At 42.4% G+C, this 24,917-nt stretch overlaps 1 protein-coding gene across 2 annotated transcripts in view; it reads right to left on the bottom strand.

The window, feature by feature from the left end:
- Positions 1–13,625, bottom strand: part of SLC36A4 (solute carrier family 36 member 4) — a 108,047-nt gene extending 94,422 nt beyond the window's left edge. For both annotated transcript variants that reach the window (XM_031616097.2, XM_090134042.1), the window contains exons 1-4: positions 13,529–13,625; positions 3,866–3,986; positions 2,156–2,246; positions 904–992 (exon numbers count right to left, since the gene is read on the bottom strand). In XM_031616097.2, coding sequence (XP_031471957.1) covers positions 904–992; positions 2,156–2,246; positions 3,866–3,986; positions 13,529–13,556 — 329 coding nt within the window. In that variant the 5' untranslated portion in view covers positions 13,557–13,625. The remainder of the gene's footprint in view (positions 1–903; positions 993–2,155; positions 2,247–3,865; positions 3,987–13,528) is intronic.
- Between the last annotated feature and the right edge of the window lie 11,292 nt (positions 13,626–24,917).

Genomic DNA, 24,917 nt, shown 5'->3' with positions numbered 1-24,917 from the left:
TACAGTTACTGAATTTTAGAAGTACAGCTTGGGGTCCTTTCTCACAGGAAGGAATATCTAGCACTCTCTAAGCACATAAACCAAAACTGCTTCCCATAATTCAATAGTACTAAGACAGTTTGTTTTTCTTTTTGAATGATAGCTTTTCCAGCTACGTGGACACTAACAGCTTTGTGTGTTTTCAGTTCAGAAACATTAGCAGAACTTTCACTGCTGCCCTTTAACACCTGACCAAGATAAAAGTGGTTAATGACAATAACTACTAATGGAAATACTGTCAGCCCAATTTGAAACCACTTCCCTCAAAGTGTCCTACATCTCACTTGAAAGACTGCCTAGCATTTATCTGTTCACTGTTATCACTTTAACACATTTCTTAGCACCACAATTTTGAAGAATCCAATTGTCACAATCCAAAGAAACAGAGCTCACATATAAGCATAAAATAAATTAACAATTCTCCGTTTATTCTGTATTTACAAACTGACAATTTATAAATTGAACATCTTTCAAAGCTGTGAAGATTCAGAAGCTAAGAAAAAGCACTAAGGGAGCTAAAGGACTGAAGGTAAGCTACTAAAACTGTAATGACAAAGACCTGATTACTTCCCTATTAAGAAAGGGAACAGGATATTGGACAATATATATTAAACCAACTTAATTTTGTGTAGGAGGAGAGAAGAATATTTTTATCAGTATATTAACGTAGTGTTGGTCGCAGCACAGCTATCATCTGTAGCTGCACCATAAGCATGTGTGTTCCTTGTTTTTTTTCCAAGTACAAGATTTTGAGCTGAACAAATTGCTACAACATCATGTCATTCCACAGACCAAAAATCAGAATTGGAGAAGAAAAAAAATAATATTCCAATTCAGCAACAGAGTGAGTAGTTCCACATTTACCTCTGACATAGACAGTGGCTGCAACGTACCAAGATGTGCATACAATGAATGGATATAATTCCTATGAGCACAAGGCTGACTGGTCCGACCTGGTGCAGAGACAAAAAAGAGGATAAAGGATATCAACAACAGAAGTAATATAAACAGAACTTCTCATGAAAATACACTGGGGGAAAATCTTCACATGCAAAAATTTCACATTTCAGCACATAAGTAGATTTTAAGGATTCAAATGTTATGCAATCTCCCTCCCCCTCCAACCCACTGGAGAATTTGCAGCTGACTTCCTATGGCATTACTCCCTTTTAACTGATTGTTTGATAGATGATTTCTTAGAGATGATCATGCAGTGAATAGCAAGGGGGCACGAAGAACTTCCCCCCATTAACAGTTTCATTAAGATATTCATCAAAAGAGTTATCACAAGAAAAGGCTGAACACTTTGCACATTTCCATACCATGCCTTGGACCATTTCACTGTCATCAGCATTGCCATTTTAAAGGCTTCTTCCCATTACATTAGAATAGCTGATGATGTGTAGTGTAATAAAATATAAAAACAAAGGGGGGAAAAAAAACATGTCACAATCACTCCCCTGATAACTTTTACAACTATGAGTCACAGATAATTACTGAATTAAATAATTTCTTTTAGAACATAAGCTTGACCACAAGTTTTCACAAAAGGTACCTGCTATTCACACGTGACTTTCATCCTTACATTAAGCCTTCTGTAATAAAGAATTGCCTTTTTTAGTTGAAAATTTCACTCGATGAAATTTACACTGCTTTTGATACTGTTTGTTGTCTGGTATAAACTAATTGTGCTCAGAAACAGAAGTCTGATCTAAGAAGATAACAGTACAACCTCTGACATACAATCTGGCTACAAAGAAGTCTGGACAAAGACAAAATAAACCCAACAACAGATCCCATTCACAGGAATCTGAATGAATCAACATTTTTCTGGTTTCAGACTTTTGTTTGTTTGTTTGTTTTGTTTTCTACAGAAAAAAAATTGTTTTGGCTAAGCAAAAATACAACATATTCTAACAGAATTACCTAGATTTAAAAAAAAAAAAAAAGTTTGTTTGAATTTGTGTCAACCTTCACATCTTCACCATACTGAAAAGGAAAAACAGAAAACAACTCAAAGTAGGTAGGTACAATTGACAACTTTTTCAAGCTCTGACACATATTTATAGATCTTCCTAGGTAATTTTTCTACCTATGAAAAATAATTAAGTCTTACCACAATGCCAGCATTTTTTATTGCAAGTGGAAGACCAAGAAGCCCAGTTCCAATGTTTCCTTTGAGAAGGTGGGTAAGCGTTTGTATAAACCTAAGGACACAAACAAAGCAAGTCACACATCACATAATCACATTACAAGTACACTCACACTGGATGGGGGAAGAGCATCCTCCATCATTTGTTAGCATAGAAGAAAGGCTTCAGTTGGAAGGGACCTTAAAGAACATCTGGTTCCAATGCCATGCCATGGGCTGCTTGCCACTCTCTAGATCAGGTTGCCCTGGGCCCCATCCAACCTGGCCCTGAACACTTCCAGGGATGGGGCATTTACAACTTCTCCAGGAAGCCTGTGACAGGGCCTCACCATCCTCTCAGTGAAAATTTCTACCTAACATCTGATCTAAACATATCCTCTTTTAGGGTAAAACCGTTCTTTCTTGTCCTATCAAAATCAGACCATGTAAAAAGTCACTTCTCCCTCCTATTATAAGCTCCCTTCAAGTACAGAAAGGCCAGGATGAGATCACCCCAGAGCCTTGTCTTCTCCAGACTGAACAAGCCCAGCTCTCTCAGCCTTTCTTCACAGGAGAGGTCCTCCAGCCCTCTGAACATCTCTGTGACCCTCCTCTGGGCCAGCTCCAACAGCTCTGCCTTTCTTGTGCTGAATGCAGTATTCCATGTGGGGCTTCCTGAGTGCAGAGTAGAGGGGGGACAATCACCGCCCTCACCCTGCTGGCCATCACACTGTTGATGCTGCTCAGGAAACAGTTGGCCCTCCAGTTTTTCAACCACTAAGTTCTTCTCCACCTCTGCACAGCTGCTCTCAGTGAGCTCTCCTACTTTGCAGACATACCTGGGATTGCCCCAACTCAGACGTAACACCTTGCACTTGGTGCTGTTGAACCTCACTGGGTTCACATGGGCACACAGTTTGAGCCTGTCCAAATCCCTCTGGATGGCATCCCTTCCTTCTGTTTGGCAGCTTGTTATCATCAACATACCTGCTGAGGGTTAACTCGATCCCACTGTCAAGGTCATTGATAAAGATGATCTGTGAATCAGCTCTTTGCTCTAAGTACTTTAAAGTGGTCTAGTACATTCAATGGATGTTCTTACTAATCTCTAGAAATGAGTTCCTTCAAACGGGACATATAAGTCTGACCTTCAGGTCCCTCTTCCACTCTGCTAAAGGCTATTTGCTGTGTAATTTTATTGTCATTTTGCCTCAGAAAGATTCAAAGTTTCATCAAAGCTATTTTATAATAATAACATTCAAAACAATTACCTGTCAGAATTGTGTTTTGTGACCATGAAAGCTTTACTCAATAAAAAAGAAATAACAAAAACAGAACTTACAAGTTCTTCAAACATAACTTCAACAAATAATCTACTTCCAATGTATCTTAAGCTTTTTATTATAAAATTAATTCAATCCAAATCCACTGTAAACAGTGTTTGCATTTTGAGAGGCCCGATCACTTAACAATGGTCACCTTGGAATGTTTTAGTCAGCATACTGTTAGCTTCCAAAGAACAAAGAACCTATGCACAATCCACTGATTGCTGTAAAACAATGAAAAGCCTTAAGCATACCTACAAAACCATAGCATGGCTGCAGGTAAACCACTTAAGAGTCCAGTAAGCTACTTATGAGAAGAAAGTTGGAGGTCACAAATTTTAACAAGCTGATGGTTAAGAATGATACATACGTAATGCCTTCTTCACTATCAAGTTGGTAATGCTTCTCAACTGGCAGGAAATTATTTTCACGCTCCTCATCAGAAACATCTGAATGTTGTTCATCAATTAAAGGCTTCATTACTTCCATGTCTAAACAACAGAGTTAAAACAAACTTAGTCTTAGAAAGAAGCATACAGTTTAGAAATGAAAGACAATTTTCAATTGAGCTTTCTTTATGTTACCAAGTATAAAGCTGGTTTGGGCAGATAGTTATTTACATCACACATCTACAGAAGAAATGCTGTCTCACTTTAAAGGGGTGCACATTCACACTATTCAAAAGTAGGCTGGTTAATGGCCAAACACTACAGCTTTAAGAAAAACAAGTTTGTATCATCAAAACAATGATGGTTTATACAGTTTTAAAAGCTAATACAACATACAAGGAAAAAGAAAGGTCATCCAGTGCTGGGAAGGGATGACACTGATTGATTGATGAGAGTGCTGTTAGCTGTTTTCAGTGTTAAGCACTTAGTCTACTTTCCAGCTCTTATAAGTGGAAAGTAAGGATAACCTCCATCCAGTCATTCCATCCTACCACTGATCACAGAATATCCCAAGTTGGAAGGGACCCAACAAGGATAAACTCCAACTCCCACTTCCACACAGGACCTCCCAAAATCAAACTCAGTGTCTCAGAGCTGTCCCAATGCCCCCGGAGCTCCAGCAGCCATGCCCACTGCCCTGTGCAGGCTGTTCCATGCCCACCACCCTCTGGTGCAGACCCTTTCCCTCACCCCCAGCTGCCCTCCCCTGTCACAGCTCCATGCCGTTCCCTCGGCCCTGTCGCTGTCACACAGAGCAGAGCTCAGCGCTGCCCTCCCTCTCTGTGAGGAGCTGCAGCCGCCATCAGGCCTCCCCTCAGCCTGCTCTGCTCTGAGCACACCACAGACCTCAGCTGCTTCTCATACACCTTGTCCTTCAGATCCTCCCCATCTCTATAACCCTCATTTGAATCCTCTCTTGTATCTTTCTTCCACTGTGGTGCTCAAACCAGTGCCAGTGCTGGAGGCGAGGATACACAGCACCACACAGAGCAGTGCTGGACCTGATGCGCTCCGGGTGCATTTGGCTCTTTTGGCTGCACACTGTCGACTCACATCCAACTTGCCACCAAACCCCCAGATCCCTTTCCCTGGGGCTGCTCTACAGCGTCTCATCACCACGTCTGTACACTGATCCAGGGCTGCCTCACCTCTGATGCAGAATTCAGCACTCGCTCCTGTTAAACTCACCATGGTTGGTCACCCAACCCTCTAATTCACTAGGATCTCTCTGCAACGCCTCTCTACCCTTGAGGGAGTGAACAACTCCTCCCAGTGTAGTATCATCACAGACCTACTCATTATACCTTCGAGTCCTGTACCCAAGACAACTGATTGGTACAGCAGGTACGCTAGAAGATATCCCCCATCACCGTCAGGAGAACCTAGATAACTGAATTAAACTACATGCTTGAACTGCAATTTCAAGATCTTTTTAAAGCAGCATAAAAATGACACTGCAGTCAACATATGCAATCTTGCTATCCAGCTAAATAACAGAACTAAGAAACAGCAAGCAGCCAGCAGTGAACAAAATTGCCTCTCAGGCAATGCTAGCAGCTTTTGCCAGTTCCGCGTTGATTAAACTAGAACCATTTCTAAATGATTACAGTTAAGCAAAACAAATCCTGCCAACAGCAAAAAGAGTATTTGCCTTCTGCAGCACCCATTCATAAAATCTGCTGAACAGATCTCAAACAGATGTGTAACACCAGTGCCACTGCAGACACATTTAAAAGAAGAGGTGGACGACTGGCATTTCCAAAGTACACAGCAGAACACACTTGGCAGGTACAAGCTTTATTTAGGGACTTATCGTGGTCAACCTAATAAAATCACAGCTTGATGTAAAAACAAGATACATGCACAAAGCCTGGTAGGAAATACAGAATACACTGAAAATCTGCTGTTCAAAAAGATCACTATTAAATCTCAAGTCTAAGCCTGCAGCCAAACACAAGTGGTAGAACTTCAACCAACTGTTAAACAAGTGTTACATATCCAGTAAGATAGAAGGCAGCTTATCATAGAACCCTTGGAGTTGGAAGGGAACTCTGAAGGCCACCTAGTCCAATTCCCCTCCAAAAACAGGGACACCACAGCTAGATCAGCTTGCTCATGGCCTGATCCAGTCTTGCCTTGAAATCCAGCTAGTTAAAATTAAAGCACATAGATCAACCCCACCTAAAGACAGCATCAAGTCATCTGAACTAAGAGTCAGTGAAGATGAATGCTGATATTGAAGACACTTGGAGAAAAAAAAACAAGAGGAGTGCAGGGGAACTCAGCATCAGAGGTCAGATCTAAATGGACAGTACAGCATAAATCAAATTTCTACTCGGCCATATTCTAATTATAAAGCTGAGATAGATTTAATCACCTTTCACTATATGGTGTATACTATCAGCACTGATCAAAAGAAGGGTCAGCAAATAGGTCCCTTCCCTCTATTGCCAGTGCATTGTGCTGAGCAGTACTGTAGGACACCATGACCTGTCACCCTGAGCTGAGTTACTGCCGTGCTCATAGTGCTCACCAAAACGCACCTATTCTGCTTTTAGAACAGAAGTCTTTTCCCTCTAATATCAGTCCAAACAAAGTGCCAATTCTGGAGGTTTTACCCAGCAGGTGTGCAATTAGGAATGTATTCATAATTTGAAATACTGAGTCTAACAATCATAGAATCATCACAGAATGGCTTGGGTAGAAAGGGACAACAAATCATTTGGTTCAAACCCCCCCCATCACAGGCAGGGCTGCCAACCACTAAATCAGGCAATAGATCACACAGCCCAGGATGCCAACCAACCTGGCCCTGTGGGTTTTTTTCCTTAATCATTAACTTTTGCTGTGAAGAGGTTCTGTAGCTCACTGAAGGACTACTTCAGAGCAGATCCCTCTTAAGAAAAAAGAAATGTGAGTGTTTTTATGGTTTATTTGGTCATATATATTTTTAACAAGTCATTATTATTTCAGTACATTTCACAAAAACATGTGAGCTACTGTACAAAGCAAAATGCTAATACTCACAATAACTGGTAATTTAATTCAGACCACAGACATCTTAAAACTTTTTTTTTTTTTTAAAGTACTGCAGAATAAGATTTCAGCATCAAAACTTTTATCAATGAGAAATACAACACTCCAGAAAAATCCTCATTTCTTTAGACGCTGTGACATTGCCTCCCCAGAAGACATTAGGAGGTTAAACTCCCCCAGGACAACCAGGACTTGAGAGCAGAAGGCTCCTTCCAGTTGTTTAAAGACAGCTTTGTCTACCTCTTCATTCATCACTTATCTGCAGCAGACACTCACTGCTCCATTTCCCTGTCAGCCTTACCTCTGGTCTTCAGCCCTGAACTCATTTATCCTATTCAGCAACTGATCGTGACAAAAAGTAAAGCGCTTTTGAATGTAAGAATTTACAAAATAAAAGACACATGCAGGTCAGACAAAATATACAGTCTTGATTTATTTAAATTCCCTGTATTTGGCAAGCATGGAAGCACAAGGATGTTCTCTCATTTACAGAATGAAGATGCCAACTTTTCAGACTGATTCATCATCCAAAAAGGACTGCAGCCTCTCCACCCAGGACCAGGCATTCCAAAGTTCCTGAATTGCCTCCTTCTCCCCATCATTTTTCCTTGATCCCATGACTTGTGTACAGCTTGGAGCTACAATATATGAATGAATAAGCCACCAGTAAGACAGCGGTAAGATATAATATAATTTTTTAATCAAGCAGCTTTCTCAGCATGGTTCTGACAACAGATCTCTACTGCTGGGGGTACTGCAGCTGTGTCCCAGCTGCACAGTCCATACTTCTGCAGATATCTAATTTTGGATATTACACAAATCTAATGGATCCAAGCATGTGGTCTAGAGCACATCAGTGAAAAAAAATTAACCTTTGTATGTCCCACAAAGCAGATACATACCCACAAAGTAGAAGAGCAAGTATTCAGGCTATACAGACACAGCCTGAGACCATCTGTGAGAAGTACGTAGTCACTGCCAGAGCTTTAGCATGGAATATCAAAGTTAACTTAGAGTGCTTCCTAGCATAGAATCATAGAATGGCCTGGATTGAAAAGGATCACAAAGATCTACTTCCAACCCCCTGCTATGTGCAGGGTCACCAACCACCAGACCAGGCTGCCCAGAGCCGCATCCAGCCTGGCCTTGAATGCCTCCAGGGATGGGGCATCCACAGCCTCCTTGGGCAACCTGTTCCAGTGTGTCACCACCCTCTGTGTGAAAAACTTCCTCCTAATATCAAACCTTAATCTCCCTGTCTCAGTTTAAAACCATTCCACATTGTCCTATCACTGTCCACCATCATAAACAGTCATACCCTCCTGTTTATACGCTCCCTTCAAGTATTGGATGGCCACAATGAGGTCTCCCCAGAGCCTTTTCTTCTCCAAGCTAAACAATCCCAGTTCCCTCAACCTTTCCTCATAGGAGAGGTGCTCCAGTCCTCTGATCATCCTAGTGGCCCTCCTGCATGGTCCAATAAGCATAAATAGGGCATTAAACTCAAACTACAAGAACAGCACAAGCATGCCAAACAACTGGAGGTGAACCCAGCAGCCTGTTGCCTCATGAAGCATACGGCAGTACATACATCTCAGTCTTCCTTAGGTTCCTGTTTCACCAAGCTGCCCCAAATGCATCCAAACATTATTCACTATTCAAGATCCACTTCAGTAATGGTATTTGCAGAGCAGTTGTGGATGCCCTGTCCCTGGAGGTGCTGAAGGGCAGGAACAGGCCCTGGGCAGCCCGACCAGGCGGGCAGCAATCAGCCTACAGCAAGGGGCTGGAACTGCATTCTGTGATTTTGCATCACATTTCATGATTCAACGCAGCACAGAATGACAATTCACATGTGCTTTGCTTCTACTTAGCCAAAGTACCACACAATCCTCAAATGTCTTTCTATCAGCTAATACAAACCCTTTTCTGCTTGCACTATTACAGAAATCTTGTTAAACCAAGCACTACATCCAGCCTGTCCTCACCTGTTATGTATTATGCAAATATATAATATTTGTTGTTTCTGCACTCTTCTGTAAAAATCCACAAAAGAAGGATGCCAAAAAGCTCTGCAAGCAGCACTACTTACTACTGTCAACAAGACGTCACTGATCCATGCCAGATTCATGCTATGCTACATCACAAACATCAATCCTGCATCATCAGACCCCTGAGGAACTTCAGCCATTAGGCAACCTTTCACTATACAGTAGGAGATTAAAATGTAACATTTAAATTGTGCTGACCAATATTTCCTGTTTGGTGCATCTTCCTACCCCCTAGAATTCAGCTGTATCTCTGTAGACTTACTGCCAAAGAAATTGTTGAGCTGTTACTAAATGTACTTAATTCTAAACCTATCTATAGCACACTCAAGTAATCCCTTAGCTAAAAAGTTCTGCAAGCAAATGCATTTTCACTAAGAACTTCAGTTAGTTTTTCTGTATTGCTCAAGCCATTAATGCTCCAAAAACTAACTGAACCTCTTAGCACCACAAGTAACAAAACTAAGCTCCATCATTTATGGCTGAAAGGGCAACAAAAGGATGAAGCTGTTTCCACAGCTGCCAACCAAGTTAAAGACAAAGAAATATGAAAAACGCAGTCAAATAATCTCCTGTTGTTCCTTCAGAGAAGTTCACTCCCTGGGCAAATTCTTATCTAAAACCTGCTTTGCAAATCAATTTAGCAGCTTGTTTTTGTTTCCCTTGAGGGTTTGGGAAGTGTGATCTGACAGCGAGAACTGGATTTGATGTGTAATCACAAAAAGATTTAGGGGCAGGATATAGCTTATCATCGTTTGTATCAGCTGGATTTATTCTGCTTATGAAAGACGACAGATCTTGTTGGAGCAACGCTCCCAGTGTATGAGGGATGCTCTGAAAGTAATGACTCCTATTATATTCTGTCGGCCCATGACACCAGAGGTGGATGCTGGTGTTACAGCATTGCACCAGATGGCAGCAGAGGGGCAGTGTGTCAGAATGGTATCTGACATGGAAGTGCAGAGGAAGGTGTGCAACTGGATGCTTCCGTGTGAAAAAGATGGTACCCAGTGGCATTCATCAATGCTTGCTGAACATTTACAGAGAGCACTGTGATCACAGCCACTGTTTGAGGCAGTGAGTGGTGCATTTCAGCAACGGTAACAGTGGATCACCTTTGCTGGTGCAGATTTTTATGAGCGCAACATGTAGGCTCTCACTCATCCATGGCAAAAATACACATTTAATGGTGGTGACTGGTGCTTTGTAGCTGAGAATTTGCTCCAACAAACAGTATCACTGAGCTCTTTGTATCAGTTGTAGTTTCCAAGGAAATAAATAGGTTGCTCCAAAAGTAATGCCTCCTATGTACATTATGCCTGGCAAAAGTGTTAATCAAAGTGAATCTCACAGATTCTTCACCACTTACTCACAGCTCCTACACAAGAACTTGCTAACATAGCCAGAAACACAGCAGGAGATTCAGAGTCCCACAAAATGTTTATTAAGCAGAAGGTGACTCACTGTCTCTGTTACAGGGATGCAGGCTTGATTTAATTAGCTCTTGTTTTGATTGCTGCATAAAAGCAGAAATCAGAAGCATTAAGTCTATATACTAGCCTAAGTATGATTTGAAGCTTGTATTTTCTCATGGGCTACAATGATAACCTACACACAAGCCCACAGGCTCTGTCATGTAACCAAGCTGTGGTTTCTATATGGGACAAGACTAACAACCAGGTCTGTGCACAGCAGATACACTCCTGGTCCGTAACACAGGACCACACCATCATCACAGGGAACAGCCACCACTGTGACAAGATGAGGCACTTGCTCAGCAATTCCATTCAATTTACAGATGTATATTTATTATCCTGAAGTCGTGGAGAAGTTCTTTCAGCAGTCAGAACCAGGGCTCTCAAAAAATATTTAGCCACAGAGAAAACAGTAACCCTTCTTTTCAGAATCCACAACTGGTTCAGTAAGCAATGCACAATATAACTCTCAGTTAAGCCTTTAACCACAAGTATTTTCCTCCACACCCTAATCTTCAGCCTATAAAGAACCTTCTTTCTGCAGAAGGTGAACTGTGCAGCACTGTCTATAAACACACATGACTCATGGGCTCAACTCATAGGCTCTTCCACATTGCTCTGTTATGTACTCCCACAACCACCACAGGAGCTCTCCATGAGCACGAGGTTACTGAGCAGCAGTGCCCAGAGCATGACTGCCTGAATTGAATGCTTGTGAATCCTTTCTAGCTCCAGGGGGAGGAAATCCCATTCAACCACATACCAGCCAACCCCTGCTCATTTCCCACTACCATTAACTCCATCTGGATGCAAGAGGAATTGAAGAAAAAAAAGAAAAAAGAAAAATTCCAAGATTAAAATTTTAAAGGAAAACTTATGTGTTAAAGAAGCACCATTTTTTTTTTTTAATTGCTATACAGTAACATTATTTACAGAATAAAAGTTAACATTACATTTTTCTAGATTTCTTTGCTATGTGTGCTATGCGTAGTATGACTACTTCAATTATTATTTGGGGCAGAGGGACATGACTTTGCATCATGTTTCCCTCCATTACAGACTGTATTATAGAAGTCAATTTATTCTGCTTTATGGTACAATTTTTTCTATTAATAAATGTTGAGAAGTCAATAATGTCACTGAGAAAGCAGGAAGAATTGTTTGCTTCTGTATGAAAACCATCAAAATCCAGAAGACCAACAGAACAAAACACGAGTTACAAAACCAAAGACCTTTACAGCTTATTATGTGCTTGCAGAAGAGCTCTTTTACCCCAGCTGACAATTGCACATTTATTTGCGAAGTCTTAAGTGCACTGGATTAATATCTAGACCAAGGTGCACATTTCTACATGATTAATATGCGGTCAACTGATGACACACAGTTAAGAACTTAAATGCTATTAAGTACTCATAGAGTCATTATGGTTGGAGAAGACCTCTAAGCTCACCTGCCCCAACCAACAACCCACTTCCCCCATGCCCACACACCACATCTCTCAGTGCCACATCTTCACAGTTACCAAACATCTCCAGGGATGGTGACTGCACCACCTGCCCAGGCAGCCTGTTCCAATACCTCACCACTCTTGCTGAGAAGAAATCTGTCCTAATATCCAACCTGAACCTCCTCTAGTGCAACTTGAGGCCTCTGCTTCTCATCCTATTGCTGTTACCTGGGAAAAGAATGACACCCAACTCACTACAACCTCCTTTCAGCAGTTGTAACGGGGCAATAAGGTCTCCCCCTGAGCCTCCTCTCCTCCAAACTACGCAATCCCAGTTCCCCATAAGACTTGTGCTACAGACCCTTCACAGCTTTGCTGCCCTTCTATGGACATGCTCCAGTGCCTCAGTGTCATCCTCGAAGTAAGGGGCCCAAAACTGATGGAGCAGCCTCACCAATGCTGAGTACAGGGGGACCATCACCTCCCTGCTCCTGCTGGCTGCACTGTTTCTGATACAAGCCGGGATGCCACCTGTCTTCTTGACCACCTGGGCACACTGCTGACTTGTGTTCAACCAGCCGTCAACCAGCTCCCCCAGATCCTTTCCCTCTGTGCAGCTTTCCAGCCACCCTGCCCCAAACCTGCAGCATTGCCAGAGGTCGTTGTGACTGAAGTGAAGGACCCAGCACTGGGTCTCACTGAAGCTCACACAGTTGGCCCCAGCCCATTGACCCAGACTGTCCATATTCCTCCGTAGGGCCTTCCTACCCTCAATCAGATCAGCACTTACTCCCAGCCTGGTGCCATCTGCAAACTTCCTGTGGGTACAATCGATACACTCAAAGATGTATTCAACAGGACCAAACAGCAATTTTTAAAAATCTCAAGTTTAATCAAGATAATCAAGTTTATCGACATTTTAAAGCAGATAATCCCATAAATAATAAGAAGAATCTCGTTCTGAAGGTCTGACAATCCCTGGCATGCCTGCAAACCCGAGCAGCTGACTGAAGCAATGAAGCTTCAGTCACTTCGCAGCCTCTCACTGCACGATGGATCAGCCTCGGGAATCCAAACCCAAACACGCCTCCCGCTTTTTGTCACCAGCAGGGGACAGGAGGAACCCTTCCGATGGCACACAGCTCCGCCTGAGCCGCAGCCCTCCATCCAGCCCCGGACGGGTCCCCTCTGCCCTCCCGTCCCCGAGCTCCGGAGGCAGCTTCCCGCCGGGTCCCTGCGAAGCGAGGCCGCCACCTGCCCCCCCGCGAGCCCACCGACTTCGCCCCGCTCCCCTCAGCCCCGCCCGGTGTCCGCACAGAGCCGGAGCGGCTCCGGAGCGCTGAGTAGGAGCGGCGCGTTGCAGCGCAGCGCTCCCCCCGGTGTGATGGTTCCTCCCGCTCGCCACGACGCGCCGAACGCTGCAGCGCATCCCCCGTGGGCCGAACCATTCCGCCTCCAGGGGAGGGGGAAAGAAGTCGGCCGGCCGCTCCTCACGTCGTTCACTCCCCACCCCGCGGCGAGCTGCCGTCTCTCTGCCCGCCGGCCTCCCCCGCCAGCGGCGCGCACGGCGCGGCTCACCCAGCTCCTCCCCGCCGGCAGCGTCCATCTCCCACCGGCTCCTCCGCGCCCTTCCGCCAATGTGGAGCCGGCCGGCCCGCTGCTACGCATGCGCTGCGCCGCGCCTGGCGGGGGCGAACCATAGATAGCGGCCGGAAGGAGAGGACGCGCGGGAGTGGGTTTGGTCCTCCGGGCTGATTTGGCGGTGGCCGCCATGTTGGGTGCGTTGACGCCTTGTCAGCCACGGCCCGTGCTGACCTTTGGTCATTAATAGCGGCTATCCTGCTGGGCGGCTGCCCCTGAAAACGCCTCAGCTTACCTTGTGCTTCCTTATAATCAGCCTAAACCTCCTCTCAGGGTGAAGTAATATACAGAATCTTTGCTCTCTGTGAGATTAAGCATTGTGCAGTAAAAGATTCTATAATTCCATGAATATTTGTTTTTGTGATATGAAGCCCTTAATATGGAGCTCTTTAAGGGGGCAGAGGCAGAAGGAGAAACGAAGGGAAAGTAACTGGACTGGATGATCTCCAGAGGTCCTTCCCAACCCCTGCGATTCTGTGACTCTGTGAAAGTTTGGTGTTTTAAACTCCTAAGGATTTTCAGCTGAAGTTTTGCTATTTATCTTCAAAGGAACAGTTTTTGAGAAAGCCTTCTTCAATCAGGCTTTCTCTGTTGCTGCTTTTAAGTACGTGGAGACTGATCTCCCATTAACCTGGCTCTCACAGCTTAACCCATCTTTGTGCTGGTTGCTCCCAGAGTAACCCATCAGTGTTTTTCATCACAGCTTTAAAAGTTCTGCCTATACTGATGCTTGATATGATTTAAGTAATAAAGTTTTCACTTGTTTGTTTCCTAAAACAGAAAACTACCTTTGCAATGAGAAAGCATTAAAAAAAAAATTAATCATTTTCCTATCAGGAGAAATGCAAGAATCTTCAGAAGGTTCCCAGAAGCTTCAGTCATCTTCATACATTCTTCTGTGAAGAAAGGTTGAGAGAACTGGGCTTGTTTAGCTTGGAGAAGAGAAGGCTCCAGGGAAATCTCATTGTGGCATTCCAGTATTTGAAGGGAGTGTATAAACAGGAGAGGCTATGACTGTTTACGAAGGTGGATAGTGATAGGACAAGGGGGAATGGTCTTAAACTGAGGCAGGGAAGGTTTAGGTTAGATATTAGGAGGAAGTTTTTCACACAGAGGGTGGTGACACACTGGAACAGGTTGCCCAAGGAGGTTGTGGATGCCCCATCCCTGGAGGCACTCAAGGCCAGGCTGGATGTGGCTCTGGGCAGCCTGGTCTGCTGGTTGGTGACCCTGCACATAGCAGGGGATTGAAACTAGATGATCATTGTGGTCCTTTTTAACCCAGGCCATTCTATGATACAAGTATAATTAATTCAATTATCTACAAAGTTCCGCTAGGGAAACTAATTTCTATCTCCAGCTTTATGTTCTATGAAGTTTCATTAAAAAAAAAAAAAAAAAAAGAGCCGTGCATGTGAGCTATTGGCTTATTGAATTTATTCTGGAAAAGGGCTCACAGTATGCAACCTGTGACTGCGGGTTATTGATTTCAGAAATTGCTTTGCTACATACAGTATTTGTGTGAAGTGTCTACTTAGAGTATATAAATTTTATTTATATTCATGCATATTTTATGTTCTCTGCTGTTTCTAGTAACAGCAAAGTTTGTTGCCTGACAAAAAAGTGTATCAGATTATTAGTTTATATTAAAAATCTGTATTCAGTAAGGTTGTTCATTCCTTCTACTTTGACATTGCATTTCAGGACTTGGTGCACAGTAAATCTTCCATACAAGCTGAAAAGATTTAAGGACATGATACATCATTAATTCACATCTCATCAAGTGGAAAGCCATTTATTTCTAGTGCTTTCCACTACTGCATCGGAGGTCACTCTTCAGAGAAGAGGCTTATGATATGTTGAGGGAGATTTCTCTAGTATGCTCCAAAGATGTACCAAATATCTGAGTAGCAAGCAGTGATCAATTAATGTTCAGAAAATTCAGGAGAGTTTATGTAGTGGTGGATATTCATGGTTTTACTATATTTGTATTGTTCCTCTTTAGTAAGAATGGGAATTTAAATGCCTTTAATACAGGCATCTGGTTTATTTCTAATCATCCATCCATCAATGCAAAAGTACTTTATGCTGTGAATATTACAGTCACCAAATGCATATTTACCTTAAGCTTCATATTCTGAATAGCATTTGCAGCACCTGTCTTAGAAATCATGGATTCAACTCGTTGATTTTATTGGTTTTTTTCCACACAGATATCAACTAGCTTTAGTTTAGAGGTTTCTCAAGTTTTGAGGGACTTTTCTTCAAATTATTTGCAGAATCTATTTTTCAGGCTCTTTATATTTGTTTTCCAGAGCACCCTGAGGCAATAAGTCTCACAGTTGAATTATGTGTCATCCAAAAAGGCATGTCCTTTTGTGCCTGTACCTGATGCATCAGAAGTGCAGACATACAAACACACTAAAGACCTTTCCGCCTGCATCTGACTAGTTAGACTTCTGCTTTGTGTAGCAGTTCATATTTTAATATTTTATGCAGGTTCTAAGTTACAAGATGATTAGTTTGCATGATGCTTTAATGAGCCATTGGTAGCCCTCAATTATGTTGCCATCTGTTTGCCTGTAGTCTATAATCCTGTCTGATTGGCAAATGGTTGGCACTGCTCCAAGGTTTATATCACTGTTATATACTTAGAACCACATGAACACACTTTGATATCCCCTTGAATATGAATGCTGCATCCACATTTCATTGCATCCCAAATAGCTTATTGCTTACCTAGGAATCAAAGAGCAATAGCTCATTTGATCACTGACATGAAAACATTTATATATACTTCCAATTCAGCAGCCAAAATTGTGAGCTACCTTTCTTATAAATTCTTTATGTTCTATTTTCTGGTATGTATTGGCCAGTTTCCAAGCATTCCTATTTTTGCTTTCTGGCAAAATACCAACATCCTAAACTGTCATAAAAAGTCAGCATCCTACTGGTTGTATTACTTAAAAAAATGTAATAAAGTTGCAGACTTAAGTTTTTAGGGGGGAGTTAGTTTGATGTGTATTGGCTCAGAAACTATTTTGTTACATCTTCCTACTATGAAGTTTCAGGCTACGCATGGAACAGCTTATATTTCTTCACCAAGATGAGTCTTTTGGAAGAAGTTCCAGAGGTTGGTTTCTATTGTGTTTGATAGATTCACAGAATCAGAGAATGGTTGAGGTGGGAATGGACATCTGGTTCTGCCTGCTCCACCCCCTGCTCAAGCAAGGACAGCAAAAGCAGGGTGCCCAAAATCATGCCCCAGCAGCTTTAGAAGATCTCCACAGCCTCTCTGGGCAGCCTGTGCCAGTGCTCCATCATGCACAGCATAGAATGGTTTCTGGTGTTGTAAGAGATTATTCTTTTATGCCATTGCCTGAAAGCTTGCTGAGGTTGAGAAATCCTTTGTCTGGAGGACACAGATGGACAAGTCCTGGGCAAGGGTTGCGAAATTCTTTGTCTGAGGGACACAGATGGACAAGGCCAGGGGCAACGAGAGAGAGATAAGCCGCAGATTAATGGAAGCAGTCTTTTGTGTGGGCTTATCTCGAGGGAGATAGCCCTCTCAGGGGGTGCTGCACATGACTCTTACCCAAGTACCCAGGAATGCCACGATGGCAGAAGAAGAAGGATAAAAAGGGGACCTACAACCATGAGGTTTAGGTTTGTGGCAACAGATTTCTCATGAAGAAGAGGTTTTTGGGTCATGAGAAGCCTCACGTCCTGCCCCTCTCCCTCCTGGACCTACTCTGTTGCTGCACCGTCTTGCTGCCATAGGCCTACTGTGCTGCTGCTGCTCTCCATCAAAAGGTTTCTGACAACTGATCTCTCACTACGGAATGCCTGCATGCTGACGGACTCTCCTGGGCCTGCTACCTGAGTCCTGCTGCTTCCTCCCAGACTCACTCTGCAGCTTCTTCCTGCTACCTGCTTGCTGCCCAAGGCCAGTCACACTGCTGCTGCTCTCCCCCTGTGCTTTTGCCTCAGACCATCGGAATGGCATGCAGTGGGACCGCTGCTGGATCCTGGTGGTGATTATCCCTGCTTTATACAATTCTTGCTTCTTTCCTATCTTTTCTATCACCCACCTTCCCTTCCTCATCACCCTAATTCATAATTGTGTCCATCCTCCCCTTCCTCATCTCCCTGATTAAGATTTATAATAAACTGGTCGGACCAACATTTGAACCGTTGCTTCTTAATCTCACACTGGGTATACACATATCAAAGAATCTCCTGTCCCTCCTATAAATTGGAGCGAGACAGGTGTTCAGATAGAATCTCCTGTGCTCCAGTTTGTTCCCATTGTCTCCTGTCCTGGCACTGGGCACTGAGCTTGGCTTTGTCCTCTTTGTATTGATGAAGTCCCACTAAGCCTCCTCCAGGCTGAACAGCCCCAACCCTTTCAGCATCTTCTCACAGAATTGATGCTCTAGCCCCTTCATCATCTTTGTAGCCTTTTGTTGGACTCTGTCTGGTCTGTCCAGGTCTCTCTTGTACTGGTGGCCCAAAACTGAAAATGAGACTTGAGATCTGGCTTCACCAGTGCTGAATAGAGGGAAAGGGTCACTTCTCCTGACCTGCTAGTGGTGATGCTTTGTATAATGCTGCCCAGAGAATACTACTTGCCTTCTTAACAGCGAGGACACATTGCTAGTTCACATTCTACTTTATGTCCACCAGGAGCCCTAGGTGTTTTTTTGATGGTCTGCTTTCAGCTGGGTGGCACGTAGCGTGTCCTGAGGTTGTTCATGAGGTATGTAGCTGAAGAATGCATGTTTTCAATGTCACTGCTTAAGAAAACAAATCTTAAAGGGAACACTGTGCTCAACAGCTATGCTTAAAACTCCAGAACTTCTGTTCACAGATTTGATTGCTACAGATGTGATGAAAAAGAAATTTTAGATGATGCCCACTAGAATCTATAAAATTTGGCTGTTGAGTAACCAAATGTTAAAAGCCCAGAGTGTGTTGATTCTCTTTAAGCTTTGATGAAGAATAAATATGATTACAGAAGATGCTGCAGCTGTCACAAGAGCTGTTGGTGGTTCATACTTCAAACAGAAATCCTCAGCACTGTTCAAATATCAGAAACATGTGAGAAAGCCAGCAGGATGTTTCCCAACATGACTCATTGTCACAAGGCACAAGTAAAATATTTTTCTGTCACTTAATGAAAATAAAAGATCTATATTTGCAATGGATCTGCATAAGGGACTTGTCAGTCAAGTTTTGCCAATATCAATGTTTTCTTTAGTTGTTTAATTTAATGGGCTGCCAGTGTCAACTTCCTTTCACTACTGTTCAGAGTCAAAGTGCAGCATCTCTTCAATAAGCAGATCACCTGCCATAATACCACAGATGTTTAGATACAGGCAAATCTTTGTCAGATCATGCATCACTAATCTCAAATATTTTAAATAAAGAAATCCAAACGTAATGCATGACAAGCTTACTAAGCCACACTAAAGAAGATAATATGATCATTTTGGATAGTGTCTCAGATTTATAATGCTTTTCCATATTATCCTGCTCAATTCACCTGTGTTACAAGCTGAAGAATAGTGAAGCCTATGGATGTTCTACGGATATAATACAGATTAGTCTAAGCATCTGTGTGGACCTACCGTAACGTTTATTAAATTACCTAGGTGGGTAAAATACTGCACATGGCCAGTAGGTCTTGACATCTGTCTCCAGCATATGGTCAGTTGTGTCTTGTGCTACACTGTTCAGGGGAACACCCATGTTCTGGATATCTAACCAGATTTCTCCAAGAATATGTCCAGGCACTGTTCAAGGGACAGTTCTCTTCAAGCCTGCTCCCAAAAAACGCTGATGACAAGAATGCTCAGTCTGGCTCCCTCCATTTCCATAATCCCCCACCACTACCACAAGCAGCCTTTGCACTTTCAGGCCACCCACACCTCCAGATACAATGTTCTCTGGGCATTTAATACATGCACAAGAACGGAAAGTAAATGGCCGAATAAGGGATAAGAATTGTGGTGTTGTAAGATAAAATCTCTCTCCCTGTTATAAGAGAATTCTACTATTCCTGGTTTTCACATCTAGACAGTACATGGGCCCAGATCTCTTTTGAAGGCGCTGGCTGTGATACCACAAAAAAGATGTGACCCACCAGCAGAGCCCTAGGGTGGCTGTCAGGTTCGCATCTGATTTGGGAACTAGCATAGCCTATGGCATGAGGCATTACTCCCAGAGCCTGCTCTAATTTAAGAAAACCTCCAGAGAACTGCAGCTCAGAGAAACTGAAAATCCACACCACCTCATGCACTGCGGGGATTTGTTTCATGCATCTTGTGGGAATTCTCCCTTCAGCAGCTTTTGTGGCCCTTGTATTCCTCTGAAGTAGTGTTCGAAGTGGAGTGTGATGAGGGGGAGGGTTATCTGCCTCCCTGAGCTTCCAGAAGCAGAACTAGTTACAGGATAAATCATAGCTAGCCAATAGTAAAAAGTTGTTACTGAAAATATTTTGTAAAGCTGTAGGAAATGTTGGTTATATCAGAACAATAGCTACACAGAACATTTCCATTTAATTCAGTTCAATCAAACGAGAAAAAAAAAATACTAGAAGGGGCCAGAAAGCTCTTAGGAAATGCATGATCATCAGACAGCTGAGCTCTATGGTAAATACTCCTATAGAATTTTCCTAGGATCAGTAGTACATCATTCTGAAATTTGTAAGTGGTCTTTATGTGCAAGACTTGCAATAGTACTGATTTGTCCAGTGAGCTTGATGATCCAGCTCTTTTTCGTCTGCTCCTAGCTTTATTTAATGCTCAGTGAAAACTAAAATGTCTACCATTTGGCACTTATTTTAGAAATTCAGGTCAACATCTCTTCTTCAGGAAGCATTTAGAAGCTGTCTTTCTATCCACAGGAGCCCTTCTATTAAAACAAGATAAAAATCAATCACATGCACTGTCTTTATAGCCAGACGCAATATAGGTAATTCAGAAAATGACCGATGACTTGTTTCTGCCTGCATAATATATTAAATCTGTGAGCAAGCAATAAGCCATCTGGACTATTGCAGTCTAGCCATGGAAATCGAGAATAGCACCATTTATTTTCCTTGTGTGCGACTTCTGTCCATCAGTGTTCAAGCATTGATTCAGATTCTAGGAAGGGAAAAGAGGCCATGGAAATTTGTTAACGGCTTTTACAACTCTAACTTAGTTCTTGTGACTGTCAAGTCAAACTAACCACTTCCCTGTGCTAACCTCAATCCAGGATTGTACTAATGTATTGGTATTATTTTCAAAAACTGAAGGTGCCCGTAGAAGCCTTTGTTAATGTCATACTGATCAATTTTTTGTGTCCTCCTACGCTAATGATAGCGTGAGATGAAGTTAAACCTCACAGAATCAATAAAGCTATGCTGAAGTAAACGTTAACTCAAAAAAATGACAAAAAGGCATCAAAGGTAGTTATGAAATACTGGTATCCAGAACAGAATGAATGGAAGTGGAGAAGGGAGAGTAGGAAAAGGAGAGCAGTGGAAAATTCATACAGTTTTGATTTTCTAGGCAGCTCATTCAATTTGTGAAATGTCAGTGTCACAAGTGAACAGCCATCATTTCAGTTTTCATTGTAAACGCAATGAAATCATGTCTTCCATTCACAAAGAACTGGTGCTACACTCTAATTAGAAATAAATCTTCCTACATCTTTACAAATATTGTTCATCTAAAAATCTATTTCTCCCTAGAATACTTACTACTGGATGTCAGTTGCATAAAACTGTTCATTCCAAACCTTATAAATTTAGCAGAACAGAAGAATACACTAACAGTTGTCATCTTCTGGAATATTTAACTTACTTGGCATTTCCTTTATCAGTACACTGAACACCTCTTGTCATATGCAGCTGGATGTGGTGTACTGTGATACCCCAAAGGAGCTGGTGTCCCTTCACTACTTGTGAAATCTGGGGAGGACATCACCACCCCTGTTACATGACCATCTGTGATGGTAACACAGGAGTGTTCTTGGAGGACTGATGGACATTTAAAACCCTCATATACGTAGACGTGGAAGAAAGATACCCTTTCCTCTCTCCCTTGTAAATCAACATTATATTTATTGTACTTTGTAGGACTGATTTGTTTGGGATCATCACTTAGCCCATATGTATTTGGCCTTTTCTGCTTTGACCTCTCCCCTCCTATGTAAACAGCCCTAAACACATTCGTGTTTCCTCAGAACCTCCCACTGCTGTGCTGTGGGATCCAGCAATTGAAAAATGTCAGCTGCTAATATTTTAATTTTCATACTATCTTAATTTGCCTGAAGAGGCCAAGGTAAAAATAACTATGTCTTATTTTCCCTAGTGATTGTCGTTGGTCTGACTACCACCAAGACTGGTGTTATAGAGCAAGCCATTACCAAAAAAAGACAGGTAGAGTTGGATGCAGGAGACTCTGACCTCCGTTTCTGTGTCCATCTGCTACAATAGAGCTGGCTAGCCTGTACCTCCTGGTATGAGTCACAAGACAAGCACTGACAACACAGACAGTATTATTGGTCTGTCTTCTCTTCTGGAAGAAATTTCCTATATTTGAGGTCACTAATCCTCTGGTCCAAATTTGGTTGAACTTTCTGATGGCAGCACAGCTAACAAATTACACCATTTCTAAGAATACTGTGCTAAAAACAAGCCTGTAGCCAAACTTTGCAACAAACCTACAAGGCCTGTCTTTTATTAAAGAGCCACTCTTTTCAGTCTGATGCCAAGACACTGCCAAAGCTGACAAAGATGTCGATGAGGGATCTTTTCGTTCCCTTTTTCTGCTTCAGGGAACAGTAACTTAGCTCCTGTTCCCGTTGCTCCCAAAATTGGGACTGTGAAAGTACACTCATATACAAATGCACTTCATGGTCCCATCAGGACTTGGGAGAAGTTATTTGTTAAGATGTCAAATGGCACTTAGTGCTGTCTTGTCTCACTATATTAAAAACTTCAGCAAATATTTATTACCTGATCTGCCTCTTGTCTTATTAATTTACTTATCTTTTAGTCTTAATTCCTTCTGTGACCATGTTTAGTCCACTGCTGATTCAGCCCTTTTGGCTATCACACCTTAAGACATATTTTGACTGACATCAATGTATCTTTTTGTTTAAAATTCTTTGTTTAAAATTATGTTTTCACATCTCTTTTTTTTTTTTTTTTCATTTTGATCAGAAGTTACATTTAATTTTATGCAATAAGCCGGACCACCTTCTGTTACTTGGCTAAAGTTAAAATATAAGGAGCCACACAATGCTGGGAAAAAAAAAAAAAAAAAATCAGATATATTTTATTAAAAAATATATCCTCAAATTGCTCAAAGACATTTCTGTGTTTTACAGTATTATGATAACACAGTCTCCACAGTATTTATCTTGACTGAGGAAGAAGGAAAAATCCATTATATGACGCTTAAAAAGGGAAAAAAAAATTCTTAAAAAGATTATTGTAGGGGAGGTGCTCCAGTCTTTGGAATATCTTCTTGGCCCTCCTCTGGACCCCCTCCAAAATCTCCATATCTTTCCTATTTTGAGGACCCCAGAGTTGGATGCAGTACAGGGGGAGGACCTCACAGGGTTGAGTAGAAGGGGACAGTCATCTCCCTTGCCCTGCCTTGCCCTCTCCTTATGGAACCCAGGATACCATTGGCCTTCCAGGATGCAAGCGCACACTGTCAGCTCATGTTAAGTTTTTTATCAACCTAAGTCCCTCTCTGCAGGCCTACTCTCAAGGAGTTGTTCTCCCAGTCCGTATACGTATCTGGGATTACCTCAACCCAAGTACAAAATCTTGCACTTTGCTTTGTTAAACCTCATTAGGTTCACAAGGGCCCACCTTTCAATCATTTCTTATGGCAAAGCCACTGAAAGGCAAGGAATTATCACAGTTGTTTTAAAATACTCCTCTCCCTCACCATTTCATCAACACCATTCCCAAATCATAACAAAACAAAACAAAAAAGAGAGAGGAAAAAAAAACTTTCCAGTTCATTGAACAACCTACTTGTCTATGCCTATAGAAGTGTCAAGATGCATTAGTGAGATACATTATCGACGTATCAGTGACCAGCTGAAGGCTGGCAGGTCACAGCTGATAAGATCTCCTCAAGTTCATCCCGGCCTACGCTCTGATTCTCTAACCAGATCTTGTTCCCCATCTAGTGGCTACATTCGTTTTCACATGCATCGTTTTTTCGACACTGAGTTTTTTTTATATTAATGTACTGAGCAGCTAAGTACTTTGTAAGCCAAGTGATTTTAAGCAGAATTGCCAATTAGATTGTTTTCCTATAGCTAAGTGAGCATGCTCAGCCTCGACAAAAGAAGGCTCTGGGGACACCTCCATGCAGCCTTCCAGCTCTTAAAGGGACTTATGAACAGGACAGAAAACAACTTTTTACGTGGCGTAGATACTGATACGATAAGGGGGAATGGTTTTAAACAAAAAGAGGTGAGATTTACATTAGCTGTCAGGGGGAAAGATTTTACAGCCCTGGCACAGCTGCTCAGAGAGCTGTGTTGCCCATCCCTGGAGGTGCTCAAGTCCAGGTTGAATGGGCCCTGGGCAGCCTGAGCTGGTGGGGGGCAACCAGCCCATGGCAGGGGTTGGGGTTCAGTGATCTCTGAAGCCCCTTTCAACCCAAACCATCTGATGGTTCTATGATTCTTTGTGGTGAGCAACTAGAAGTAAAAGGATAACTTCAGTGGGCAGTTTAACATAGTAGCCTAGTTTCTTAGAAGTTTATACAGAACTTTGCTATGTATCAATAAAACCAATTGAAATACTGTTGTTTCTTCCCTTTATCTTCACAGGAGCAGGAAAGCTAGAAGATTTAAATAGAAATAAATAAATCTAACTGTAGATCTCTTTTGTTGGTTCCAGGATTTTGAAGCTTTGCAAGAAGTCATGTTCTTGAACTTCTCACTGCCACTGTTAAAACAGAAGGCTTGCTTTCCATCTTAGGTAAAGTCTTTTGTGGAAAGTTCACTCAAGAAGAGTGACTATAAGAGAAAAACTAAGGGTTTGTAAGACCTACAATAAAATCCCTGGAGCACATAGCTTGATATCCTTTCCTCCGACTGATAGTTAGAATCTGGCTCCCAAGGAAAGGAATGTGGCTGTAGCATCTGGCCACAAAGCGCAGCCCTGCTCACATCACTGCACCCACAGCAAGGACACTGTGGGAAGAGTGTGTATGGCTGAACCCAGCTCCTTGTCACATTTGCATGCTCATGGGGATGGGTTATGCCTATCAGAGCTCACTTGAGTGCTCACCCTTTTGGGTAA

Source organism: Phasianus colchicus, chromosome 1 (genome assembly GCF_987193195.1).
Source record: "Phasianus colchicus chromosome 1, bPhaCol1.hap1.1, whole genome shotgun sequence".
In the NCBI taxonomy this organism is placed as follows: domain Eukaryota; kingdom Metazoa; phylum Chordata; class Aves; order Galliformes; family Phasianidae; genus Phasianus; species Phasianus colchicus.
Note: the sequence above shows the minus strand (reverse complement) of the source record. Positions and strands in the feature narration are given on the sequence as shown.